Below are 22876 nucleotides of genomic sequence, written 5' to 3'. Positions count from 1 at the left end.
ACAGTGGGGTCCACGAAATGCTTCTTCTACGACCGTGCACCTCGAAAGTCCACGAACAAAACGATTTTCGTCATCTTTTCGGGACCCACGCGCTTTTACTTTCTTTCTTTGCATTCTTTTTTCTACGACTTCTCTTGGTTCGTCCAATCCTTCTTCTTCAGTTCCTGGTTTTTCTTTTTTTCTTTTTTTTAATACGTTAAAGAGTTTGAAAATGATGTCGCCGAAAATCTCCTTTTTTTTGTTTCCTATTTTTTACTCCTTAGCCTCGTGCTTTATTATTTTATTATTATTAGGAGCTGCGTACCTACCAACGGGGTTTAGTTTAACTAACCATTCTAGTTATTTAAATGAAAATGATAATTGATAAGATTTATGAAAAAATAAAGGAAAAATTATTCTTATGCTACATGTGATAATTTTTTTCTACACATCTTTTGATAACTGTGCTATATTTTTTTTTTTTTTTTTTCAAGTGATGGAACCCACAAGTTTATCTCTATGACATGAGATAACTTATCTCCTTTAACATGAGATTAATAAAACTCAAAATAAAATAGTTGGCTTTTAGAGCATTTTGTAGATTTATGTAAAATATAATAATATAATGGTACATGGATTCAATAGATTTTTTTTTTAATCTTTTTTTATGTATAATATAACATTTATTGAAATTGGATTCAATATTAACCGAGGAATACAGTTGGTTCAACAATTGAAAAACGCGTCATTGATTAAAATTTTTAAAATATACTAGAATAAAATGAGAAATAATCAATAATATATATCCTCTGTGCACATAAAATATTAAACAATTATTAGGTATAAATATTTCTCTGAATAAATTAATATCTGAAGGTTATATAATATTTTATAAATACTTTAATTATAAAAAATTGATATTTAATTGTAATTTTTTTATTTATACAATTGTAAATATTTATAAAACATGGACTGCCCAGTTCACACTGTTTTACTAGTTCGTACGCAAAAAGATTGACTAATTATAAATTGTACTGGTTTAGGGGCAGTTCGCCATCATTAAGATTTCATCTAGATTTGATTACTCTAACTAAGCCTATAAGTACGAGCCTATGTCCTAGGAAATTCCAATTCCTTTTTGAATTTCCCTACTTCTCAAGAGACTCTTGTCAATGATATGCATCATTACATTACATAAATGTATACTTTATTCGGAGTAAATTATGAATTAATTAATATGATCACGTTATATTGAAGAATTATAATTATATAAAGTGAATTAATAATAATAAAATATATATAAATAAATAATTATAAAATGATCATCATTAATTTTTTTTATAAGTATAGAATTTCTCCATATAAAATTAAGGTAATAGTTTTTTCATGAAGTAGTAGATAACTATTATCTCCTACAGACTCATTTATGCAGATAGAGTCCACTTTCAAGAGGAGAAAAAAAAAGTAGAATGAGATAAGACCCATCTTAAGTTTATATGTGTATAGAAGATAAATTTGTTCTTATGCAACATAAAAAAATAAATCTCATAAAATTATCATGTTAATCAAAAGAGGATGCATTTTCGTACGGTGATTTTGGGAAGCATTTCCCCAATCACAATAGTGGCTACATAAATGAGTCTTAAATAGAAGTAAGGGTATGTACGATTATATGTTTGGATTTATTTATTTTAATTGTTTAATGTTAAATTGTAATAAATTTCATATTCTCAAGATGGATATTTTGGCTTTGACTAAATTATAGAAATTAAATAATCAGAATTACCTACCTACCAATCGAATACTATTATCAACCATTAAAATAATAATAAGAATGCTTATATGAGTTCGATAATTCTAATAATTTCAATACATCAAAACAACTATAAATTTAATTGATCAAATGCACATAAATTTTTGTTTGGGTAAATATATATGACATAAAAAAAGGAAAAATCTGAGACCATAGTTTGCATGGCATCTGGACCATGTTTATTATGATACAATTATAATTACATTGGAAAGCCAGCTAACTTCCAAAATAAATGAATAATGTCCTAATTGTCATAGCATCTGGACCATGTTTGTCATGGCATCTGCTTGTTTAGGTTAGACTTTAGAGTATTAAAAAAAAGGGTGCTGTGAGAATAGTTAGATACATTTATACTTGAACAAATTAAATAGTAGTTGTGCAAATATATATGAATCAAACTTATCAGTTTGCGTCTTAATACAAACTCTTCTTACAAATGAAAAGTAATGCTTCGTTTTTCTTAGTTTTTATATATATATATAAATAAGAGGGTCTAGAGTTCACACACAAAGCAAACAGTCAAAGAAAAACATAAAAGAAAGGCAGAACACGAAACAAGAAAACCTACTGCTACCCTATCAAGAATAGACAACGGCACGATCCCTTCCTACAACAGTCAGGTTTGCCAAATAAATTAAGTGAATATCACCCGGAGGCTCTTGAAGGACAATCTCATCCCCTGGGTCCCTATCATCCAGAATGGAATTGGCTAACCAATCCGCACACATGTTTCCTTCTCTGTTTGTGTGATGCAAATGAACATCCCAAGTCTTGTTAAGTCATGTCAGTATACAGGAGACAAGATGAAACTCATGGACTGCTGCATTATAAGAAGTGAGCACAATGATTGCACTACTCGAATCACTTTCTAAGACTACATTCCAGTATCCTTTATTCCGCTCCAACTTCAAACCACGAAGAATGCCTCAAAGTTCAGCTTTAAAAGATGAGCACACACCAAGATGAAGAGCAAATCCCCACAACCAGTTGCCCGTAGAGTCACAAATCACTCCCCCACATGCTGCTGGACCAGGGTTGCCACGAGTCGCCCCATATGAATTAATTTTGACAAACCCAACATCGAAAAACTGTCAACAAATGCTAGTGTGGATCTTGTCGGTGCTTGACACGCTACCCAACAACACCGACATTAGCTTTTTCAACATCAAACATCAAGTCTTTGATCACCTATTCCTTAACCTCTAAAGGGGGAGCTCCACCCCCATGATACACTACATTTCCCAGCAAGTTAAAATAAATATATTTAACCATGAAACCGAAGCAGGCCCAGTAGAAACATTACCAATGTTTCCTATTAGCCAATGTGATAAGTCTCCTATGAAGAACGATGACCCTTATAACTCAGGCTTTAGTTTCAGCCAGAGTTGAGTTGCTCATCCACAATCTCCTAGAGCGTGGATAATCGTTTCATCTTCGAGCCTATAACAAGGGCAAGTAGGGTCATTTGCACCCCATTGAGAGAGCCTCAGCTTTGTAAGCAACCTATTATGGAGAATCTTCCACATAAAAAACTTTTGTTTTTGAGGTCCCTTCCAAGCCCATAGCCGATTCCACACATTCCTAACCTCCTCCCCCACATCCTGCCATTGCTGAGATTTATTGGATAATGATAGGATAAAAAAGTTGTGATCAAAAAGAATTTTTAGGAGAGCACGTGCATCTACGTCTTCAAATTCCATCTTCCACCTTAAGTTAGCACAATTTCTATCGAGCTTTTTATAAACTCTACCATGATTATTCCATTTTTGGCCCTGCCAAGTAAATTTAGCACCGAAAAATTTGATATACATTACCTGACAATTGTCTAAGAAGGTTTGGAACCTTCTGCATTTTGCTAGATTCAGATTATAGTTTCCTTTCTTCTTACAGCTACTTTTAATATCGTTAAAATCGCCAGCCAATATCCAAAGATCAATAATAGAACGACTGAGCAAGGAGACATCCTCCCACATACCATGCCTTGTTTCTTCTTGCAAACTTGCGTACACAGCAGTACATAGAAATTTCTTGAGATCCCCCACCTCGATACAAATATGAATAAACTGAGAAGTTTGTGAAAGGGATTGCTCTTTAGCCTTTTTTGAGTTCCACATTACCCAAATGCCACCAGAGAAACCATTGGCTTCCTCCACTAATACCTTGTCAAACTTCGAGCTCTTCAGGATCTTGTTACTATTGACGTCAGGAGTTCTCGTTTCCACTAAAATAACAATGTATATGTCATGCTTATCTACCTTCAGTTTAAGGGAGAGACCATGTTTCACTTTTGCAGCTCCTCTACAATTCCAAAAAAGCAAAGACATTAAATATTTCCAAAAGGAAGTGTAGGTTAATGTTGCACCTGCAGCAAATTCCTCTGCTACTCGTCAGTAGCTTGTTCATTATGAATTTTTGTATCTTCGATTGAATGCCGATCCAAGATGGACATAGGGTTAAGGGGGTTGGGAGCTTTTTCAATCTCCATTGCATCCTACGTCCCCATGACTTCATCGATGACCACTGCTTCATAGGAGCCAAACTTTATATCTTGTGGATTAAGAGATACGTTATCTTCAATGTTACACATCATAGGAATTCTTCCCCCCATCCTTTGTGTAGTTCCTTTTTTATCATTACTTGTTTTCACAACGGTATCCCTCTTCACTTGTTCCTGTCCATCATTGATTTTTTTTTTTTATATTCCCTAACCAGATTGTAAGCAATTTTTGTTTCCACCAACCTAACCCCCTCTTTAGCAGGTCATTTGCCTCTTTCTGGGTGCTTGGGTTGATCACGATCAACATGCCTCAAAGTTGTCTTATCTTGCCTAACAGTATCCCTTGGGCTTTCTTCATTAATCTCCTCATGCTGAGTAGATGATGTGCTCAAAGTCCCAAGGGTTCTCTTATGGTCTTTCTTCGCTTCCTTTACTAGTGCACCACCCTTTTTACCAATTTGGCCTTTTCCTTTTCTAGTTCTAGAGACAACCATCCAAGGGCCAAAGTTGGATACACAATCATTAGCTTTGTCTTGGGCATTCTCGTTATCTGCAATTTTTGTTGCTGAGGTCACGCCAGCTAACATCAGACCTTGCTCAGGGTAAAAGGCCTTAAGACATGCATCTGAATTTTGGCCATACATACCACAATTGTATCATATAAGATGCAACCCTTCGTATTCAATCTGCTTGTATTTACCTTCTATATAGTATTCTGTTTTCAAAGGTTGGCTTAGGTCCAATTCTACACAAATTCTCGTAAACTTTCCTTTTGCTAGGTTCATTGTAGCAGCATCCAGCTTGATGAATGTCACTATCCAATTACCTATTCTCTTCAGTAATGATGTGTTGAAATATTCTAATGGGAAGCTCGGGAGCCTCACCAAGCAGTCATCTTTCCAATTGATGCCTGCAACGAATAAAAATATGATTTCCACCTATGTATGGCCAGATAGTGATAAAACATAACCCATGGCCCAACCAATAAAGCAAATTCCATATCATCTTTATGTTCAAAGTGAACCAGGAAGTAATCGTTCTCAATGTCTGTCACAAAAATTTCGCCTTCCCTTCCCCACATGTTTTCAAGCCTTTTCTTCATGAAATTCACCGATAGTTTTTTACCCAAGAACTTGACAATAAGCGATTCCCCCAAGGCTTCCATGCCTCTTTTTTGAAATCATCAGAGAGTTTGAAATTTATTCTCCCATCCTCTCGTGATTCAAGTGTCACCTCCTCCAGACCTAACTGATCACCTTGCCTCCTCTCATGATTGCCCTCAACCACCATACCATCTTCAGCCTCTATTTTGTCTTCCTCATCTGAAATCCATTCCCCGTTGGATCTCATCAAAACCTCCTTGAAGCTTTCGTGGCCATCCATCCATGGTTCATCTCTGAGCGGGGGTGTGCCCATTAGAGAAAGAATCTCTCCCAATTTGTATTTTTGTGTGCTTCTCTGTAGATTATCCAACTCCTCTTTCGACGCAGGGCCGCGAACAACAAATGCATGTATGGTTGCTTGGACCATCTATCTACTGAACAAATTATAAGCTATTCTTCTTGCTTGGATCTTTTTCTCTATAACCTATATCGAATGAGGCAACCTTCTAGTGATGGGAGTATGAAGTAATACTTCATTAGTTAAGACTTAAGAGTAGTAAATACCAAATTTTAGTTGTAAAATAAAATTAAAGATTAAGTATATGAAAAATTAGTTTAACAATACATTAGTTAACAGTGTATTACCGAATTAGAGGTAAAAGTTAGAGAAATTTGCATGGTTTGAGTATCTTGAATACATATTTTTCTTATTACAATCTCGCGATGTGAAGGCCAACTTACATGCACCTCAACTAATTTATCTCTTTGGTTTAGTTAAAAACTAGTTATTCACATCGAGAATAAAAATTTCACAAAGATAATGATTTTGTGTATTAATACATACTAATTGGTTGCGTGAATAGCAATAGTTCATCGGTTAAGAGGAGTAAATTCTAAATTGAAGTTATATAGAAAAGCATTGAAATTAAAGGAGTTTCGATTGAAAGAATAAGAATAAGTATATATATACAAAACAAGTGTATAATATATGAGTTAACAATAACAATGTATAGTTTAAGTATCTTAAACACAACTTCTACGGTTATTTGACCATTTTGCCCCTCATTAATTAATAACAATTTTGCCCCTGATTCGAAACTATCTATCAATCTGCCCCTCTTTAATCGACTACTTTGCATGTTTAATCGACTAAATGATTGTTGGGAGATTTAATCGACTAAATCTCCCTATTTAATCGATTAAAATCATACTGACTTATTTTTTTTTTTTGTCAAATATGGAGATTTAGTCGACTAAATAGGGAGATTTAGTCGACTAAATCTCCCAACAGCCATTTTTTGTCTGTTTTGGCCATTTAGTCGATTAAAAATGCAAGGTAGTCGATTAAAGAGGGGCAGATTGATAGATAGTTTCGAATCAGGGGCAAAATGATTATTAATTAATTAATAAGGGGCAAAAGGTTGAAACAGCCCAACTTCTACTTTCTATTTTTTATTGCATTTAAGTGGCTTCAAGGCCAGCCTACATGTATCTCAATTAATTCACCTCCATCTAATGAAAAGTTGATCATTCATAATAAGACTATGGGATTTACAACGACAACAAGTTTATGTCAATACTATTTTGTCAAACAAAGATTAATAGTCATTAATTTAGAAGAATACATTATGAATTTATGATTTATATATAGATTGTGTGTATTTGTTACAAATTAATTTTTATTATAAATAAAGTAACATTTTAAACAATTTCACTATAAATAAGGCAAAAGAAAATAGATAAAAAAATATTCGTTCTTAAGTATATACGTAAAAGATTCACTTACAAATACAACTAATAAAAATTAACCATGACCACTGACAATTTTTTTTATGATCTATACTAAATATTAAAAGAAATAATTACAATTAAAGTATAATTAGTATGTCCTGTTAGCGTAAAATAAATTTACACTGACATTTACTAATACTTTTTTTTTTTTATAAATACATTTACTAATACTTTAACACATTGTTACTATGTTATCAAAAAAAAAAAAAAAACACATTGTTACTATTCTTTCATTAATTAAAATAAAAGTAATAAATAACTGTGTGTCAAAATATTAGTAGATGTGAGTGTAAAGAAGATGTAAAACTTCTGACAATACATGCCAATTGAATTCTTATAATTATAATGTTTCTAAATAAAAAATATACATATTTGTCATTCGATTACACTTGCGGAGAAGTGATTATAACTTGACCAAGCAGTTTATCATCTTAGATATTAAATTATTTTTACATCTCACCTCGATTATCTATATCTCCTGTCTAGTTTATGTCGGAAGAAAAGTGCAGCAGAATAAAAAAGAAGAAAAAAGCAGAAGCTTAAGGTGGGTTTCATAATTTTTATTTGATTATTAGTCCAAGCTTCGGCTTAATATTCTGTGCTTGGTTGTTGCTCCATCACACGAGTGATACTACGGATTAGAAGGCAACGGGAATTATGGCACAAAATCAGGAATCTTAAATCTAATGACAAGTGACACCAAATCTTCGACATTATATCCTATATAAAGTTATGATATCCTATGAACCTTCCGTTTTCTACACTTTAAGCTATGTGTATGAATATGATTACGAATGGAAACAGCTTTTGCCTTCCCACCCACAAACAATAACACCATTAAAAGTAAAAAAAAAAAGTTAAAAATAGAAGAAAAAAAAGTCTCAATATGTCTTAATCAAAAAGAAAAAAAAATTCAGAAAAAAAAACAAATATATTTAAAAATTACAACAATTACATAAAGGGAAAAGTATTTCTTCAGTTACCGGAGATAAAATTATTTTCAGTGAGCTCAAAACGACGTCATTTTGGATTATAAGATTAAAAAATTATAATGACAAAGAATAATATAACCCTGCAATATACTATAATTACAAAAACACCTTGATTTCCGTCCCAAAACGACATCGTTTTGAACTCACTGGAGATAATTTTATCTTTGGTGACTGGAGAAATCATTTACCCTTACCTAAAACACTAAAATTTTTAAAAATAAAAATAATAGACCCAAGACAAAAAAATAAAAACCAAATATTTTAAAAACTTATTACAATGATTTTTTTTTTCTATTTCTTTTTTGTCTCATTTTTTTTATATTTCTATTAACAATGATAAAAAAGACTAAAAGTGGGAAAAAAAATAGAAGGAAAAAAAGGATTAAATATGTCTAAATAAAATAAAAAATATATATAAAGTACAAAAGTAAAAAAAAATACACCAAATATATTGAAAACTTATAACATTAATTTCTTTTTTGTCTTTTTTTTTTTCTATATCTTTTAACAGTGAAAAAAGAGGACTAAAAGTGAAAAAAATATAAATAGAAAAAAGACCAAGTATATTTAAATAAAAAAATAGATTGAGGATAAAAGAAAAAAAAAATTGAAAACATACAACATTAATTTCTTTTTCTTCTATTTCTTTTTTATCTTATTCTTTTGTCTTATGGGACATTTGATAGAGGAGATTTTTTTTTATCAGGAAAAAAAATTCTGGGAATATAGTGAATTTTTTTTCTCGAATAAATTATGAAAAGGTATTTGGTAGGTCCAAATTTTTTCTAAGAATGTTGGGCTAATTATACTAATGCTATAGGAAAATAAAAACACTATATAAGATGCTATTTTCATTTAAGATTCTGTAATTAAAACTGAAATAATGAAGAAAAAAAATTTCTAAAAATATTTTCAGTTTCATCGTACCAAAGGTTAAATTTTTTTTTGCCCCACCCCACTTTCACAGGATTTCTAAAATAATCTCCATCCCAAACAAGCCCTTATTGAGAATTAAATATTGAATAATCATTAGTCAGAGGTCAACCAGATATCACAAAGTAACTACATATTTTCCATATAGAAATTTCGTCCCACGGCTTATACCAGACTTTGTAAAACGAGTCTTCTTTGATACCACAAAATAATAATAATAATAATAATACATACCCCCACCCGAAAAAAAAAATTATAGTAAATTTTGGTTACATATTATCAATTAGAAGATAACAGTAAATTCAATAAACACAGATTCTTATTTGAAGCAAATCTTCTAAATATTCCTAGAAGTACTTTAGTCTAGATAATTTATTTATATTAATTAGAAAGTGTATCTAATAGTTGTTTTTTGTAAGCCAGAAAAAGACTCAACTGCATAGTAAAATGGTGCATCATAAGCTTGATGTACCAAAATATCAATAACTCAAACTTAAATACTAGTGCTAGCGTAGCTTACCTCAAGGGTAGATAAAAATATATAGCCGTGAAACATTTAGACCCTGTTCCCTCTGAAAAATTTCTGGCCCCGCCCCTACCCAAATGCTAATTTTCACGTTTGTGCACAGTGCACTACACTTGAGATATGCTTCTATTTATTCTCTTCCCTTCCCATGTAAAAGGGAAGAAATAGGAGCAGAAAATTGCTTAGAAAGATCCCTTTTCATTTTTTACCATGCCATGGTAAATAAATATATACAACTTCATTACGTTTGACAAACAAAATCACATAGCATCTGTCTGTAACTGCTCCTTTTTTGTGACAACCAACGAAGATATCGTCATCTATGTTTCCCTCGCTTAACCCTACAAAAGATTGAAAAAACATATATGAAAAAATGAACCTAAACTTCACTTCTTTTTCTCTCTTCTCATACCTAAAGGATGCTGGGAGGGAAACAAGCGGGTGTATAGAAAATAACCATCACTCATCAGACCATTCATACATACAAAACATGGGGCAACCTATATATATATATATATTTGGGATTAACGTTTCTCATGTTGTAGAAGATAATTTTATCTTTTATATATAAATATATGGGGTCCGTATTTTCTTTTTCTTTTTCTTTTTCTTTCTCTTCTCATCATATAGCTCCACATGGGCCCACCACTTTTATGTACATGTAGAAGATAAAATTTATCTCCTACAATATGAGAAACATCAATTATATATGGGAAAAATGTTTCTGCATTTACTGCAAATAAGTTATCTGCATTTATTCCCAAAACGACGTCGTTTTGGTATTAAAATCTTAAAAAATTATAAATATAAAGACTATTATAACCCTCGAATAAATTAAAATTACAAAAACACATCATGATTCCATCCCAAAACACGTCGTATTGGGCTTACTGCAGATAACTTATCTGCCGTAACTACCGAAAAAACGAACTCATTATATATATAGGGATTAACATTTATCCTGCAAAAAAGATGAAGTTATCTCCTGCAACTCCCATTATTTCCATATATGTAGATATATATATTTCTCTGATAGCATCATCTAGAGCCATACCTGTCTTCTCCTTCGGTTCTGTATGACGTACCAGGAACGTGCCATTGCACAGCATGGCAAAAGAACACCAGCAAATTGAAGGAATGACATCTGAAACTGCCATCAATCATTTTAAGTTAGCACTAAGTACCCAGCAAAGGAATTAAAAGCTGGATTTAAAGGGGAGAAAATTTTCCACTTTTAGAAAAAAGATGTACCCAAGTGGATACATCTACCTAAGAAATTTTCAAAGGGAAGACAGATATGAGACAGAGACTGAAATCATTAAATTTATGTTCAGAGTCACTGCAGAATCTCAATTTGCTATTTGACCCAACACAACATGTTAGCGTTGACAATATTACGGTGGCAAATGAATAGTTTCAAGAAGGTTATTTTTAATCCCTAACCTTCCCACGCTGACACTAACCCAGTGATAAGAACCATAAGTTAATCCATCTAGTTTGATAATTGGCAGAAAAAGCACTCAGTTCTTCTTTAGTTTCAGTTATAAAATGTATATTCATTTTACCCATCAAACTTGATAATAATACATATAATTGAACCTGCAGATTATGCATCTTTTTCACAAACATAACTTTTTTCCCTTTTCTTTCCTCAATAAGTTGGCAATAAGGAATTTCAATAAATAGATGCATGCACTAACTTGAGCCATTTTAATGATGCTAAATGGTTCACTTACGTGTTGCTATTGTTTTAAGGTATAGAGTCTGAGCATGCACTCATAGTTGACACCAAAACTCATGTAATTCAAATAACACAATATAACCATTGGGGCGGACCTGTGTTTGTGCAACTGTGTGCAAGTGCAGACACAAATTTTCGGGGCAAAAAAAGAATAAAATACATTTTGGGTCCTCAACAAAAATCACGGCGTCCAATTTAATCCCTTAGAAAAAAAATCGACTCATAGTCCTTTTGAATTCCAAAATAAATTCAGTTAGTCGAAATCGTGATCCCTCTAAAATTCAAAGAAGATCCACATTAGTCCCTCAAAAGTACTAACATGGATCTATTTTGGAAACTTTCATGTTGAAGAATCGAAGAATGCTTTTGTAATCATTCTATTGTAATTGACTCTTGATTACTATTTTTTTATGTTAAGTTGAAGTTTTCTTTTCTTTTCTTTTGTTGTTTATATTCTTTTGTATTTTAATACATTTAAAACTTTCTTTAAAAAAATATTCCGACATAGATAAAATTTTCTGAGTCCGCCACTGTATATATCCCAAAAAAATATGCATAACCACACCTGTGAATGTGCCAAGAAGGGAAGTTGTGAGAACATGCTACTTACATTAAAGAGTATGGATGAATCTTGCCCAGTTGTAGAGTTCTTCATGACCATTAAAGCTTGGCGTACAAGCAAAATTATAACCAACTGTATATTATCATCAGCCACATCAGCTCTTAGAAAGTATGATAAAAACATGCATTAAGGTCACATCTGTTTCCTTACAATGAGAGTGATAGAGCGAAGGCAAGCAACGCTACTGGTTTGTGTAATAGCATAATCTTCATACTCAGTTTGCAGCAACTGGTGCTCTGCTGAAGCCAGAGCCACACGGAGATCAGTATTATGCCCCCATTCTTGCCTGTATATGGGAGCAATATAAACTTTACTGAAGGAAAAAATTATCATGATACACAAAGAAGCATTGAAAAACCAGGACTAAAGAATAAAGACGAACATAAGCATTACATCTCCCGAACCCAGAGCAGCTATTACAAATTGCAAAAAATAAAAATAAAAATAGATGACACATACCCTACATTCAGAATAGGGACAATATCACAATACCATGTATCAATTAATTCCCTTTTTCCGGAAGGGGTTGTTAGAGGGTAAGCAATAGGGGAGGACCCATTATTTGCTGTTAATGCCAATACAAGGATAAAAGTGTACAAATTAGCTTATATGAATGTCCCTCAGTTTTGTGATATCTTAACATTCCTCATGAACTTGATACCTGTTGGTTAAGACTTATATTCAATCACAATACTGAGATTGTTCTGACAACAGAAAGTGAGAAAAGCAACCATCCTTGGGACATGGCTGACCTAAAGTTAGTTGTCAAAACTTGTAAAATGAAAAGCCAACTCTTATATTACTAAAATCACTTGTTATGATGTCTAACTTAGTTGAAATGAAAATATTCAAATTGAATTTGGCTACAAGATTCAATTGAAATTTGACATTTCAACCATAATGAGGTAAGTTTGTCAGCCTTCTCAATTTCTATGTGAACCAACTTTCATTTATCACCTCTTCGGAATTCAAAGCTGCAAATCGAGGCTCTTTAATTTTTTGGCTGTGCATGATACCTAAATATACAAATTTAGGGATATGGCACTACGTGCTGATCTAAGAGGAAGTTATCGAGATGCATAAGTTGATGAGGGTTTGAATGTTTATATCTAAAGATACAATGAATCATATTGTTGAATTATGAATGATCAAAAGGGTATCATAGATGATAGATCCAACCAGCTTTAAGCTAACCCCGGATATTTGATGCAAAAGCTAACCAACTTCTCAGATACTTTAAACCATTTAAAATTAAGAAATGAGGTGCCACCATCTGGTATACAGCCTAGAAGCTTTACAAGACGAATCAAATATAATCACCAAATATTAATAAAAATCTAAAAAAAGTGACTATCATGAAATTTTGATCCTTATCTTGACCTCAAATATTTGGTGATATGCAATTTCTGGTACCACCATTTAAAAATAAATTTGAAGAGAAGTAACTGCGCCAGTATAAAAAGGCATCTAAATTCATTACTGCAACTTCTTTTCAGTCCATCAATCAAATTTATTCCCATACCAATCATTTATTAGAGAGTCAAACTTCTACCCAAAAAGAAAAAAAGAAAAAAAATACTAATTCAATCAAGTTTCTAAAAATCATACAGGATAATTTTTCTTGGCATATTTTAGAACGAAGAAGAATGTAGAATAAGCAGCCAATATACATTGCAGAGGCAACTACCAGGCTTGCATAGAAAACCCCAGCTCATAGAACACACGGCCATTAAACAAAAGGTTTAATGTTTCTCATGTTGTAGGAAATAAATTTATCTCCTACTCATATATAAAATCGTGTTGGACCCATGTGAAGAGAAAAGAGAAAAAAGAAAATATAAACCCCACACACTTTTATGTGTGTATAGGAGATGAATTTATCTCCTACAACATGATAAATATTAAACCCTTAAACAAAACCTTTCAGAACATGGAAGCTAAGAAGTTGGCGAATTTAATCAGTTTTCTGCAAAAGCATATATTATGGGATAGTACACTACACCCAGTCACAACCAGATTACCAATACATGCTCAGAGTTACCTTATATCAATTGCCATAATGTCATTGCTTCTGACTGGTGGAAGAGAATAATTTGGTGAAAATGCCTAAAGAGTGAAAAATAGAGAACTCATAATTTCTAATAATAAATTAGGCAACTCATGAAGATTAAAGAACATGAATGAGTTGAAATCCCCAACCTGATTACAGATTTCACATATTGTATTTCCTTTCTTATTGCACCATCGCTGGATACACTTCCTATGAGCGAACTGCATGCCAATAAATTGTGAGCTAACATGTTCACATTCCCATTTGTAGTCAAAACATTTAGTATCCAAAAAGATACACAAAAATCTCAATCCCAACCCAGTATAGATCAAGCCTCCTCCTCCTCCTCCTCTTGTACAGATGCAACAAAAACATGAACTAAAGATTCATGAGATGAAGCAACAAACAGTGAACGTGAATAATGCCAATTGAATTAGCTCAAGAAGTCATCGCATCAAGGCAAGCAAAGAAAGTGTATGTCAGCAGACTCATGCTATCTAAAAGAGGAGGGGATGACAACTTAAAGCAAAAGGAACACAAAAGAAGTGGTATTGGACTACCAACGAATTCCAATATGTAGAAGGGAATAGGAGGAGAAACGAAAAACCCAAACACTACATGAACAACAAATGAAGAATTACATTGCTATATAAGTTGCTCATTAACACTTCCATAATAATAATAATTATTATTATTTTCCCCTAGAACAAGAAACAAGACAACCCCAACAACATGGCGGTATTCTTATATCACTTAACTTTCTTCCCAACATGTAGAAACGGTAGTTACGTGGGTTTTCAGTTTATTGTAAAAAGAGATCAACTTTAACATTGGGGTTGCTAACTCAATTGTAACAGCAGGTGTTTCACATGGTTCTATAAGTTGGTGTTCTTATATCACTTAACTTTCTTCCCAACATGGAGTAGCAGAAGTAGTTATGTGGGTATTCAATTTTTTGCAAAAAGAGAGCAACTTTAACATTGGGGGAACCAACTCAATTGCAACAGCAGGTGTTTCACATGGTTGAATAAGTTGCTCACAAACACTTTCTAGAAGTTGGTATTCTTATATCAATTAACTTTCTTCCCAACATGTAGCAGTAGTAGTTATGTGGGGTGATCAGTTTTTTGCAAAAAGAGAACAACTTTAAGAAAAACCCAGAAAGGGAAGACCTTGAGAGTGCCTTTACAGGAACAAGGAGCCTCCATGGCTTGGAGTAGATCTTCTTCCTGGCATATTCTGCACTCCACAACAACAACAACAACATCATCATCATCCCTGTTTGAAGAAGAAGAAGAAGATGAGGAGCACCCTTCTCCTTGTCCACCATTCTCAGAAACAGGTATTGAGTCAACATCACATTCTCTTCCATTTACTGCTTCACCAAAACAAGCCGTGGAGGCTATAATCCGATCAATGCATACAATGAACTCGTCCATCATTTTTTATTTGGTGAGAGTGAGAGAGAGAGAAAGAGACAGTGTAGTAGTAAATGGAAAAGAAGAGAGGGAAGAGAAGAGGACAAAGAAAATAGGGTGGGTGGTGGAGTGAGTGAGTGAGTGAGTAAAGAACACTAGAACAGGCGTGGGTTCCAAAAGGGAAAGACCACTCATACTCACACACTCACCACTCTCCATGGTGCGCTGACGGAATTTACGAAACAAACCGCTTCTCTTTCTTGTCTACGTACACAAATACCCCTATATATATGCCTACCCAACCTATTTTAAACTTTAGTTTCAATATTATTAAAATTTGCCGATTACTTACTCGATCGAGGTACCTATTTTAAACTTAGTTTCAATATTATTAAAATTGGTTGATTATGACTCGATCGAGGTATTGATTATAGTTTAATCAGTGGGTTATTAATTAAATTATATGTCTTAATAATTATATGCAATTCTTTAATTTATATTAAAAAATTATAAACATATTTAAATATTTAAAAAAAAATATTTTAAATATTTTAATATAAAAAATAATAAACAACACATTATTATCTAATAAATAAACAAATAAAAATATAATGATCGTGATACTGGACTTCAGGTTCTGTAAACGACATCTCTAACTATAAATCAAATCAAAATTTATTGCATAGTGCATAATTGAGATAATATTAATGTTGTGAGTCATAACTTATGTAAGTCAATAAGTAAAAAATACTCAGATATATCCATTATGATTTTTTTTGAAAAAAAAAAATTGAACCGGGTCGGGTCACAGATTTCACAAAAATCGGCCGAGTCGTACCGAATCTGATGCATGACCGATCCATTGCTTTATCCAAACTGATTATATGACCGATTTATTGATTTTCGAATCAATCTGGCTCGGCGATCTGATTTTATTATCATTGGTTAGTTTGCTCTTAGGGCCAACGTTGGTTTTGATGAAAATTAGAAAGAAAATGAATAATCCCAATACTCGATTTTTATATTATTAAAATAGAATAGAAATAAGAAATTACAATGAAATATATTTTATTTTATTTTTCAAATTTGAGGCATGAAGCATATTTTTAAAACTCGGTTGAAATACTGAATTATTGATTTAATTAATGAATTACTAATTCAATTAAGTTAACTAAATTTATATTTATATAATAAATATATTATATGATGTATTTTGACCCATACACGAGGGTAACCTAGTAATAAAGAGTAACATCACTCATTCTCATTGGTTGGATTCATTCCTAGCCACCATCAAAAATGAAATATTTTGTTTTAAATTTGTATTAAATAATATAATAAATATATTATAAGGGTCATTCTGACCAATAATTGAGGGTAACATAGTGATAAGTGATAATACTATTTATTTTCATAGGATCGATTTGATTCCCAACCATTGTTAGAAGTGAAATTTTCTGTCTAATTTTAAAACATCTTGATTTGTGAGTAACCGGGTCGACCTGACTGGTTCGATTCAGGTTTTAAAACACTGGTATGAAGTAACATTTATTTATTGTTTATTAAACTTTTATTATTTTATTTATTTATTAAATAATAAAATTAAAATAATTCATGCTTTATTATATAAAATACTCAAAAATAATAAGTTTTCTCAAATTCGAATCCTATTAATAGCGAAAATAATTGTTGGACGTATTCCTTATATAAGTCGATAAAACTCAAATTGAATTAGTTAAGTTTTAAATAAATTGGTAACTAAATCAAAAAATAATAATCTAAATAGTAATACTGAATTTTATTTTACTTCATAGTTCATTCCATTCTATTACATTTTATTTTACTACATTTCTCATGTCATAACATTTCTATATTTTTGCTTAATCCGAATAAACCATTTTCTCTCAAGCTCGTATTATTGTAGTAAATCATAAGAAATGAAGTGTCTATCAAAAAAAAAATCATAAGAAATGAAGTTAGACAATAATGTACACATGTTTATCAATTCAATATTACATGTATAATGAAACAATGATTAAATAAAGAATAAATAATTAAGAGAATTAAGAGCAGTTGAATAAAATCCATAAAGGAAGTGTACAACAAGAGGCACATAAGAAAGAAAAAAACGAAACAAGAGACACATACATATAAAAAGCACATAAAAAGTAGGGATTAATATTTTTACTTTTGAAGGATATATAATTATGTTATTTTAATTAAGATTATTGTGTTTTATAGTGAGAGAAATAATTATGCAATAGAAATCATGGTGAGGAAAAGTGAGATATTTTTTTAATTTAAATATTAAATAAAAATAATAATTTTAACTAAAATAACTGTTATTTAAAAGGATAAACTTTTTTTTCAAAAAAGTAACCGACTAAAATTTCCCTCACACAATCTGTATGTGTGTGGTGGCATGATTAGGACATAAATGAAGATCAAGGCTTCAATCAATTAAAAATTTTGGTGACTATATATAATCATGGTTCGTCGGAGTTGAATTCAGTGGCGACATCAACATCAAATAACCTAAAGGCACTGGAATGGGGTCGAGGCTGAACCAATTGGGGTTTTGGCGAGAAGGAGTTAGATGATGTACTATATAAAATTGTTTCATTGAAAGTCTGGACCTAAATAAAGAATTGTAATTTGGCCTTAATATTATATAGACCGTGTAAAAATTAACGAGTCAATAAAATTAATGAGTCAGTGTAAAAATGGATCAACGAGCGTATCCTCGATTAAAGGAGTAACTGAGAGGGATATTAGATTATCGAGCACTCACACTTCAAAAAATTTGATCTGTCATGTTCGACACTCTGATATTTTTTGACACTCCAACATGCGTTGCAGAAGTTTAAAAAAGGAATCAAATATTGTATTGCGTTGCGTTTTTAGTTCAAACTATTAGATTCATTGAATTGCGATTACCATTTTATTGAGTTTAATATAAATATTTGGAATGTCTTATGTATCTTTGCAAAATTGATGGGTATTATAAGTTTAGTTTCATTTTTTTATTAAACTATTGAATGTTAAATATAATATACACTACATAAATTAAAAATATTATTTAATATCAAAACGTGTCGAAATCTAATATTTTTTAGAATTAACGTGTCGAAGTGTCGTGTCGTGTCGTATCACATGTCCCGTGTCGGTGTCGGTGCCGGTGCAACATAGGTGGTGAATGAACCAAAAAAACTGATAATCGAAAAACAAAAAATTGGAAAAAAACTCATATATTTTAATTGAATTTCACTGATTTTCGGTTTGGTTGGTGAAAATCAATTCAACCCAAACTGATCCAAAGTATTATGTATTTATTATTTTTGAAAGATTGTGACTTGGAATCTTGGATATTATTGATAGCAAATTATCTTGTTTTAGTTTTTATATTGTCTATTAATCTATTTTCCTCTTTTTGAGTTTTAAGACTTTTTTTAGTTTGAAGACTTGAATTTTTTAGTGGTTTGTAACTTTAAATAACTTTATTTTAATATAGTTAGAGATTTGTACGATTGGAATTTTATACTTTTTAAAAAATCGAAAACTGATCTAATCTAAACTGAATAAAATTGGATTAAATTTTAAAAAAAATCTCAACAGAATGGATAATTAAATGATAAAATCGAAAGATTGGATTAGATGATTTTTACTTAAAAATTTGTAACACCCGTTCTAGAACCGATTTGTTATCATTGTTTTATAATATTAAGCGCAATTACAATCACATTGGTGCAATTAAAACGCTGATAAACTTTTTTTTTTTTAAAAAAACTTGTTTCTTTCCCTTTTAAACAATACCGTATTTTAAATAACCAATGAGATAAGTGTAACTGTATGACGTTGCGAAATAATTAAATTCTTACTTAATATCATAACGTTCTTTAACAGGTATGTTTATGGAGTTTCCATACATCAACAGGAACATATCTATTAACTCTAATATTTTAGTATGTGAAACTACACTTCTAGGGCTTTTTAGAAAGGTATAACATTAACCATTTGGTTAAGAATAGCTAGAGTTATTCAACTCGCAAAATAGTTTACGAAATCAAACTTTCAAAGTTGCAGCATCATCTTCAATTCTAAACTGGTATTGACACACTTAACCAATGGTTCGAAGATTTTACAGGATTATAGCCCTATGTGTTAGCTTCACGTAGGTCCAAATCTCACTCAATTTGGAGCTTTGTAACACAAGTTATGCGAGTTTTACTAAACAATGTTCGTTTTGATTCCGGGCAGCATGTTTGAACGCCTGCCAGTATAACACCTCGCACTTCTAAAACATGTATTAATATAGTAAATACGGATTAAAGGGTAGGATTAGTGAAAATCCTGATAATTAGGTCAAAATACAAAGGAAGGGTAAAACGGTAATTAGCCAAACACGTAACCCTAGGAAAGTAAAATTGAGTAAAAGGTCTCAAATGATAAAAATAACTCTGGAAATGGATTCATAAGAAAAATTGAGTGGATAGGTAAGTTTCAAAAAATTTGGTGAGTAGTGTTTTTACCGGGTAAAAATACCATGGTACAGTTGCACCGTAAAGCGTGCCGTTGAAATTTTGAGCTCTAGGTTTGAATATAAGTTATAAATGGTGTATAGGATTAGGAAATATGATTTCTGATAAAATCTGACGAAAATTAGTAAGTTTGGGGAAGCGTGCCTACGGTGCGCGTAACAGCTTAAAACTGCAATTTCTCCGAACGACCGAAAAACTCTGGATTCATCTGATCAAGGGTAATTAAAGGACAATGGTTAATGTTAAAAATTAGAGTTTCTAAATAGGTTATTAAATTATGGACGTTTAGTGGAATCGAAGAGAGTTTTGAATTATTTTGAAATCGCGTGAGGTGACGGTGGGGCCCACCTCACTTAAGTCACTTAAGCCACTTGACACCTATCACTATTCACCATCTTCTTCTCTCCTCTTCCATCAAGAACCCGCGGCCCTCTCCCTTCCCGAATAAATCTTTGGTGCTACTGTTGCACCAAAGATTCAGTACATTCCACCAATCAAAATATTACATGTTAGCTAAAATTTTCTTGTTTCTGCCAAAAAATTTCTCTCTCCTATCATGTGTAATACTCCCATTGGTGGGATGCACTGAATCTCAGTGCAACAGTAGCACCACAGATTTATTCCTCCCTTCCCCACACCCATTTCTCTTCAATTTTTTTTCTCTCCTCTAACTCACTTAAAACATAACCAAATCAAGAAAAGTTTGTCTTGAAACTTGTTGAAAATCACCTCCCAAACATAATGGTGGTAGTCTTGAGCCATGAAACTCCTTAGATTTTGAGAAAATCTCCCCCCGCCCAAACTCGCGGCCCTTTGGTGTAGATTTTCACTCATGGAGTTGTTTGGTTCTCCAATGGTTTAGTATGTTGAGGAGGAGTCCTAGGTCAAGCTTTTGAGTAAGTTTCATCATAATTTATTAGTTGGATTTGTTGATTCAATTTCATGAACCCTAAAAGCATTTTGTGTGATTGATGTAGTTAGAGAGCTCAAATGAAAATTATGTATTATATGAAAGTGATTTAGAATGATGTTTTAGAGTGATAAATGCACTAAAAATTATTGAGGAATTGTATGATAACTTAGTGGATTTTGTGTTTAAATGCCATGACTTTGTGATGTTGGTTGGTTTTAGGATTGTGTAATTGAGTTGTTGTATAGTTGTATTAGTTAATAATAGGATTGTATGAGGTGTGGAGTAGTTGAATTGAATTGAAAAACCCTTGGTGTATAGCTAGGTGCAATTCGGCCATGAGAGGAAAAATGGAGATTTGATGTTGTGAAATTGTATGATTGATATGTTGTGTTGTTAAATGGTAATTAGAAGGGTTGTGTGACGATTGGATGATTTGATAATCAAAGGAAAAATGGTGGGAATGTGTGGAATTGGTAATTGGACCTAGACTGGAAAATATGGCAAAATGATGTTAGGATGGTGTAAAATGGAAAGTGACACATAAAATGATGTTGGGGTAGCATTATGATGCTAAAGAAAAATAAAAAGAAAATTTTGAAAATAATTTGTGATTTAACACATGTATGGTAGAACCTCACTTGGCAGGGGGAGGAAAATTGATGTTTTGTGACTTTGGTGGGTTTATCGTGTTTTGATGATCCGTATATGGTCATTGTAGGTTGCCTTCCGCGGACTTGAACCCTGAACCGTGAGCTCGGTGGGTTGCCCTTGGTCCCGGACCAAAAGGGATTGTGGTAAGTATTTTGGAACCATGTTTATGTGCTTGATATATTGCATGTGTTAAATGGATGGAAATTAATTGGGAATGTCCTCTGTGTAGGCATTTTTGTTTGTGTACCTAGCTCGAGAAGTATTGCGTTGGAGCTATTGAAGGAGATTAGTAAGGTAATCCCTTGGTACTGGGGTTTGATTCCCCTTATGTGTTCCACCATGCTCGTTGAGGGTAATGGTAGGAAATGTATGTGAATAATATAAGATAACATGTTCATGCATATTGTATCTGTGGTGGTACATAGGATGTACCGTGTCTCTGGCCAGTAGAATGTTTGCCTTCGGGCGTTACGGATAGAGGTGTTAACGGACCGAGCCGAGCCGAGCTTTGGTGTTAAAAGGCTAAGCCTGTGTTTAAATGTGTCAGCTTGACCAAGCCTGTTACCTGTTATGAGTATAATAATCGGCATGTGGCCTGTCTTATTTACAAAAAATAAAAGCTTGCTTTAGCCTGTTTAAAAAAAAAAAGACAACAAAAATTTATCCAAACAGAATATACATTCAACAGTATTAGTAATTTCATAAATATTCATAAATTTAAAGTATATTCAAACAACATAATATATAACAAAATCATTCAAAAAGTCTGTTTAATTAATAAATTGAGGTGAAATGAATTGAAGAGAGAGATAAGACTATTACAAGTAGTATGAAAAATATAAAATAAAAATAGAAATTAATTTACAAGGCCAGCCTGGGAGGCTCTAAGGCCGAACTTTTAAATTGGAGCCTGAGGCCTTTATATTAAACGAGCTTTTATACAAGTCCCAGCCTGGTTCAACAATCAATTTTAGACATGTAAGCTCAAGCCTTCACGAGCCAAGCCAAGAACCCCTGGTTCGTTTAGCACCCCTAGTTACGGACTTCCACTGGATAGGTCTCTGTGAGGGAGTTCCAGTTGACCTGGGGTCGTGGTGTGTGATCCGGATAGGAGCACACTAGGAAGTCTGGAGTGGATATGGATGGAGGGTGCCTTGGTTGATGTTCTGGGAACACGCCTTGGTCTGAAACCCGTAGGCTTATATGCTGAGCCAATAGGCTGGACATTGCGTGGTTTTGGCATTGACCATTCCAGCTTCGTCGTATTTTGTTCCCTATGCTCCCCTATTTCACTAAATCCCTTGCTTTA

The 22876-nt window shown here is 32.5% G+C and overlaps 2 protein-coding genes across 2 annotated transcripts; both read right to left on the bottom strand.

Annotated features, from left to right (window-relative positions):
• Positions 1-3186: 3186 nt before the first annotated feature.
• Positions 3187-4400, bottom strand: LOC133315793 (uncharacterized). The gene is made up of 3 exons (XM_061517467.1): positions 4288-4400; positions 3607-4090; positions 3187-3564 (listed from the first exon to the last, which is right to left on the bottom strand). Exons 1-3 carry the CDS (start codon positions 4398-4400, stop codon positions 3187-3189), a joined length of 975 nt encoding a protein of 324 aa, XP_061373451.1.
• A 5432-nt stretch (positions 4401-9832) lies between these two features.
• Positions 9833-15489, bottom strand: LOC133315808 (uncharacterized). Its single transcript, XM_061517481.1, has 7 exons — positions 15220-15489; positions 14197-14268; positions 14039-14103; positions 12148-12283; positions 11986-12069; positions 10689-10784; positions 9833-9975 (listed from the first exon to the last, which is right to left on the bottom strand). Exons 1-7 carry the CDS (start codon positions 15487-15489, stop codon positions 9970-9972), a joined length of 729 nt encoding a protein of 242 aa, XP_061373465.1. The 3' UTR covers positions 9833-9969.
• Positions 15490-22876: the final 7387 nt, after the last annotated feature.

The sequence above is a fragment of the Gastrolobium bilobum genome, unplaced genomic scaffold (genome assembly GCF_033153095.1).
Source record: "Gastrolobium bilobum isolate Gb01-03AN ecotype WA unplaced genomic scaffold, APGP_CSIRO_Gbil_v1 utg10138, whole genome shotgun sequence".
Classification (NCBI taxonomy): Eukaryota; Viridiplantae; Streptophyta; class Magnoliopsida; order Fabales; family Fabaceae; genus Gastrolobium; species Gastrolobium bilobum.
The sequence above is the reverse complement of the archived record's forward strand: the minus strand, read 5'-3'. Positions and strand labels throughout refer to the sequence as shown.

Coding starts and splice junctions, on each gene's coding strand:
- LOC133315808 (XM_061517481.1), bottom strand. CDS start 15,489: ATGATGGACGAGTTCATTGTATGCATTGATCGGATTATAGCCTCCACG. Junction 12,284..14,038: donor ATTATGGCAATTGATATAAG/GTAACTCTGAGC, acceptor TCCCATATACAG/GCAAGAATGGGGGCATAATA. Junction 10,785..11,985: donor ATTCATCCATACTCTTTAAT/GTAAGTAGCATG, acceptor GATTGATGGCAG/TTTCAGATGTCATTCCTTCA.
- LOC133315793 (XM_061517467.1), bottom strand. CDS start 4,400: ATGGGGGGAAGAATTCCTATGATGTGTAACATTGAAGATAACGTATCT. Junction 4,091..4,287: donor ATCGATGAAGTCATGGGGAC/GTAGGATGCAAT, acceptor TTGGAATTGTAG/AGGAGCTGCAAAAGTGAAAC. Junction 3,565..3,606: donor CCTTCTTAGACAATTGTCAG/GTAATGTATATC, acceptor TTTACTTGGCAG/GGCCAAAAATGGAATAATCA.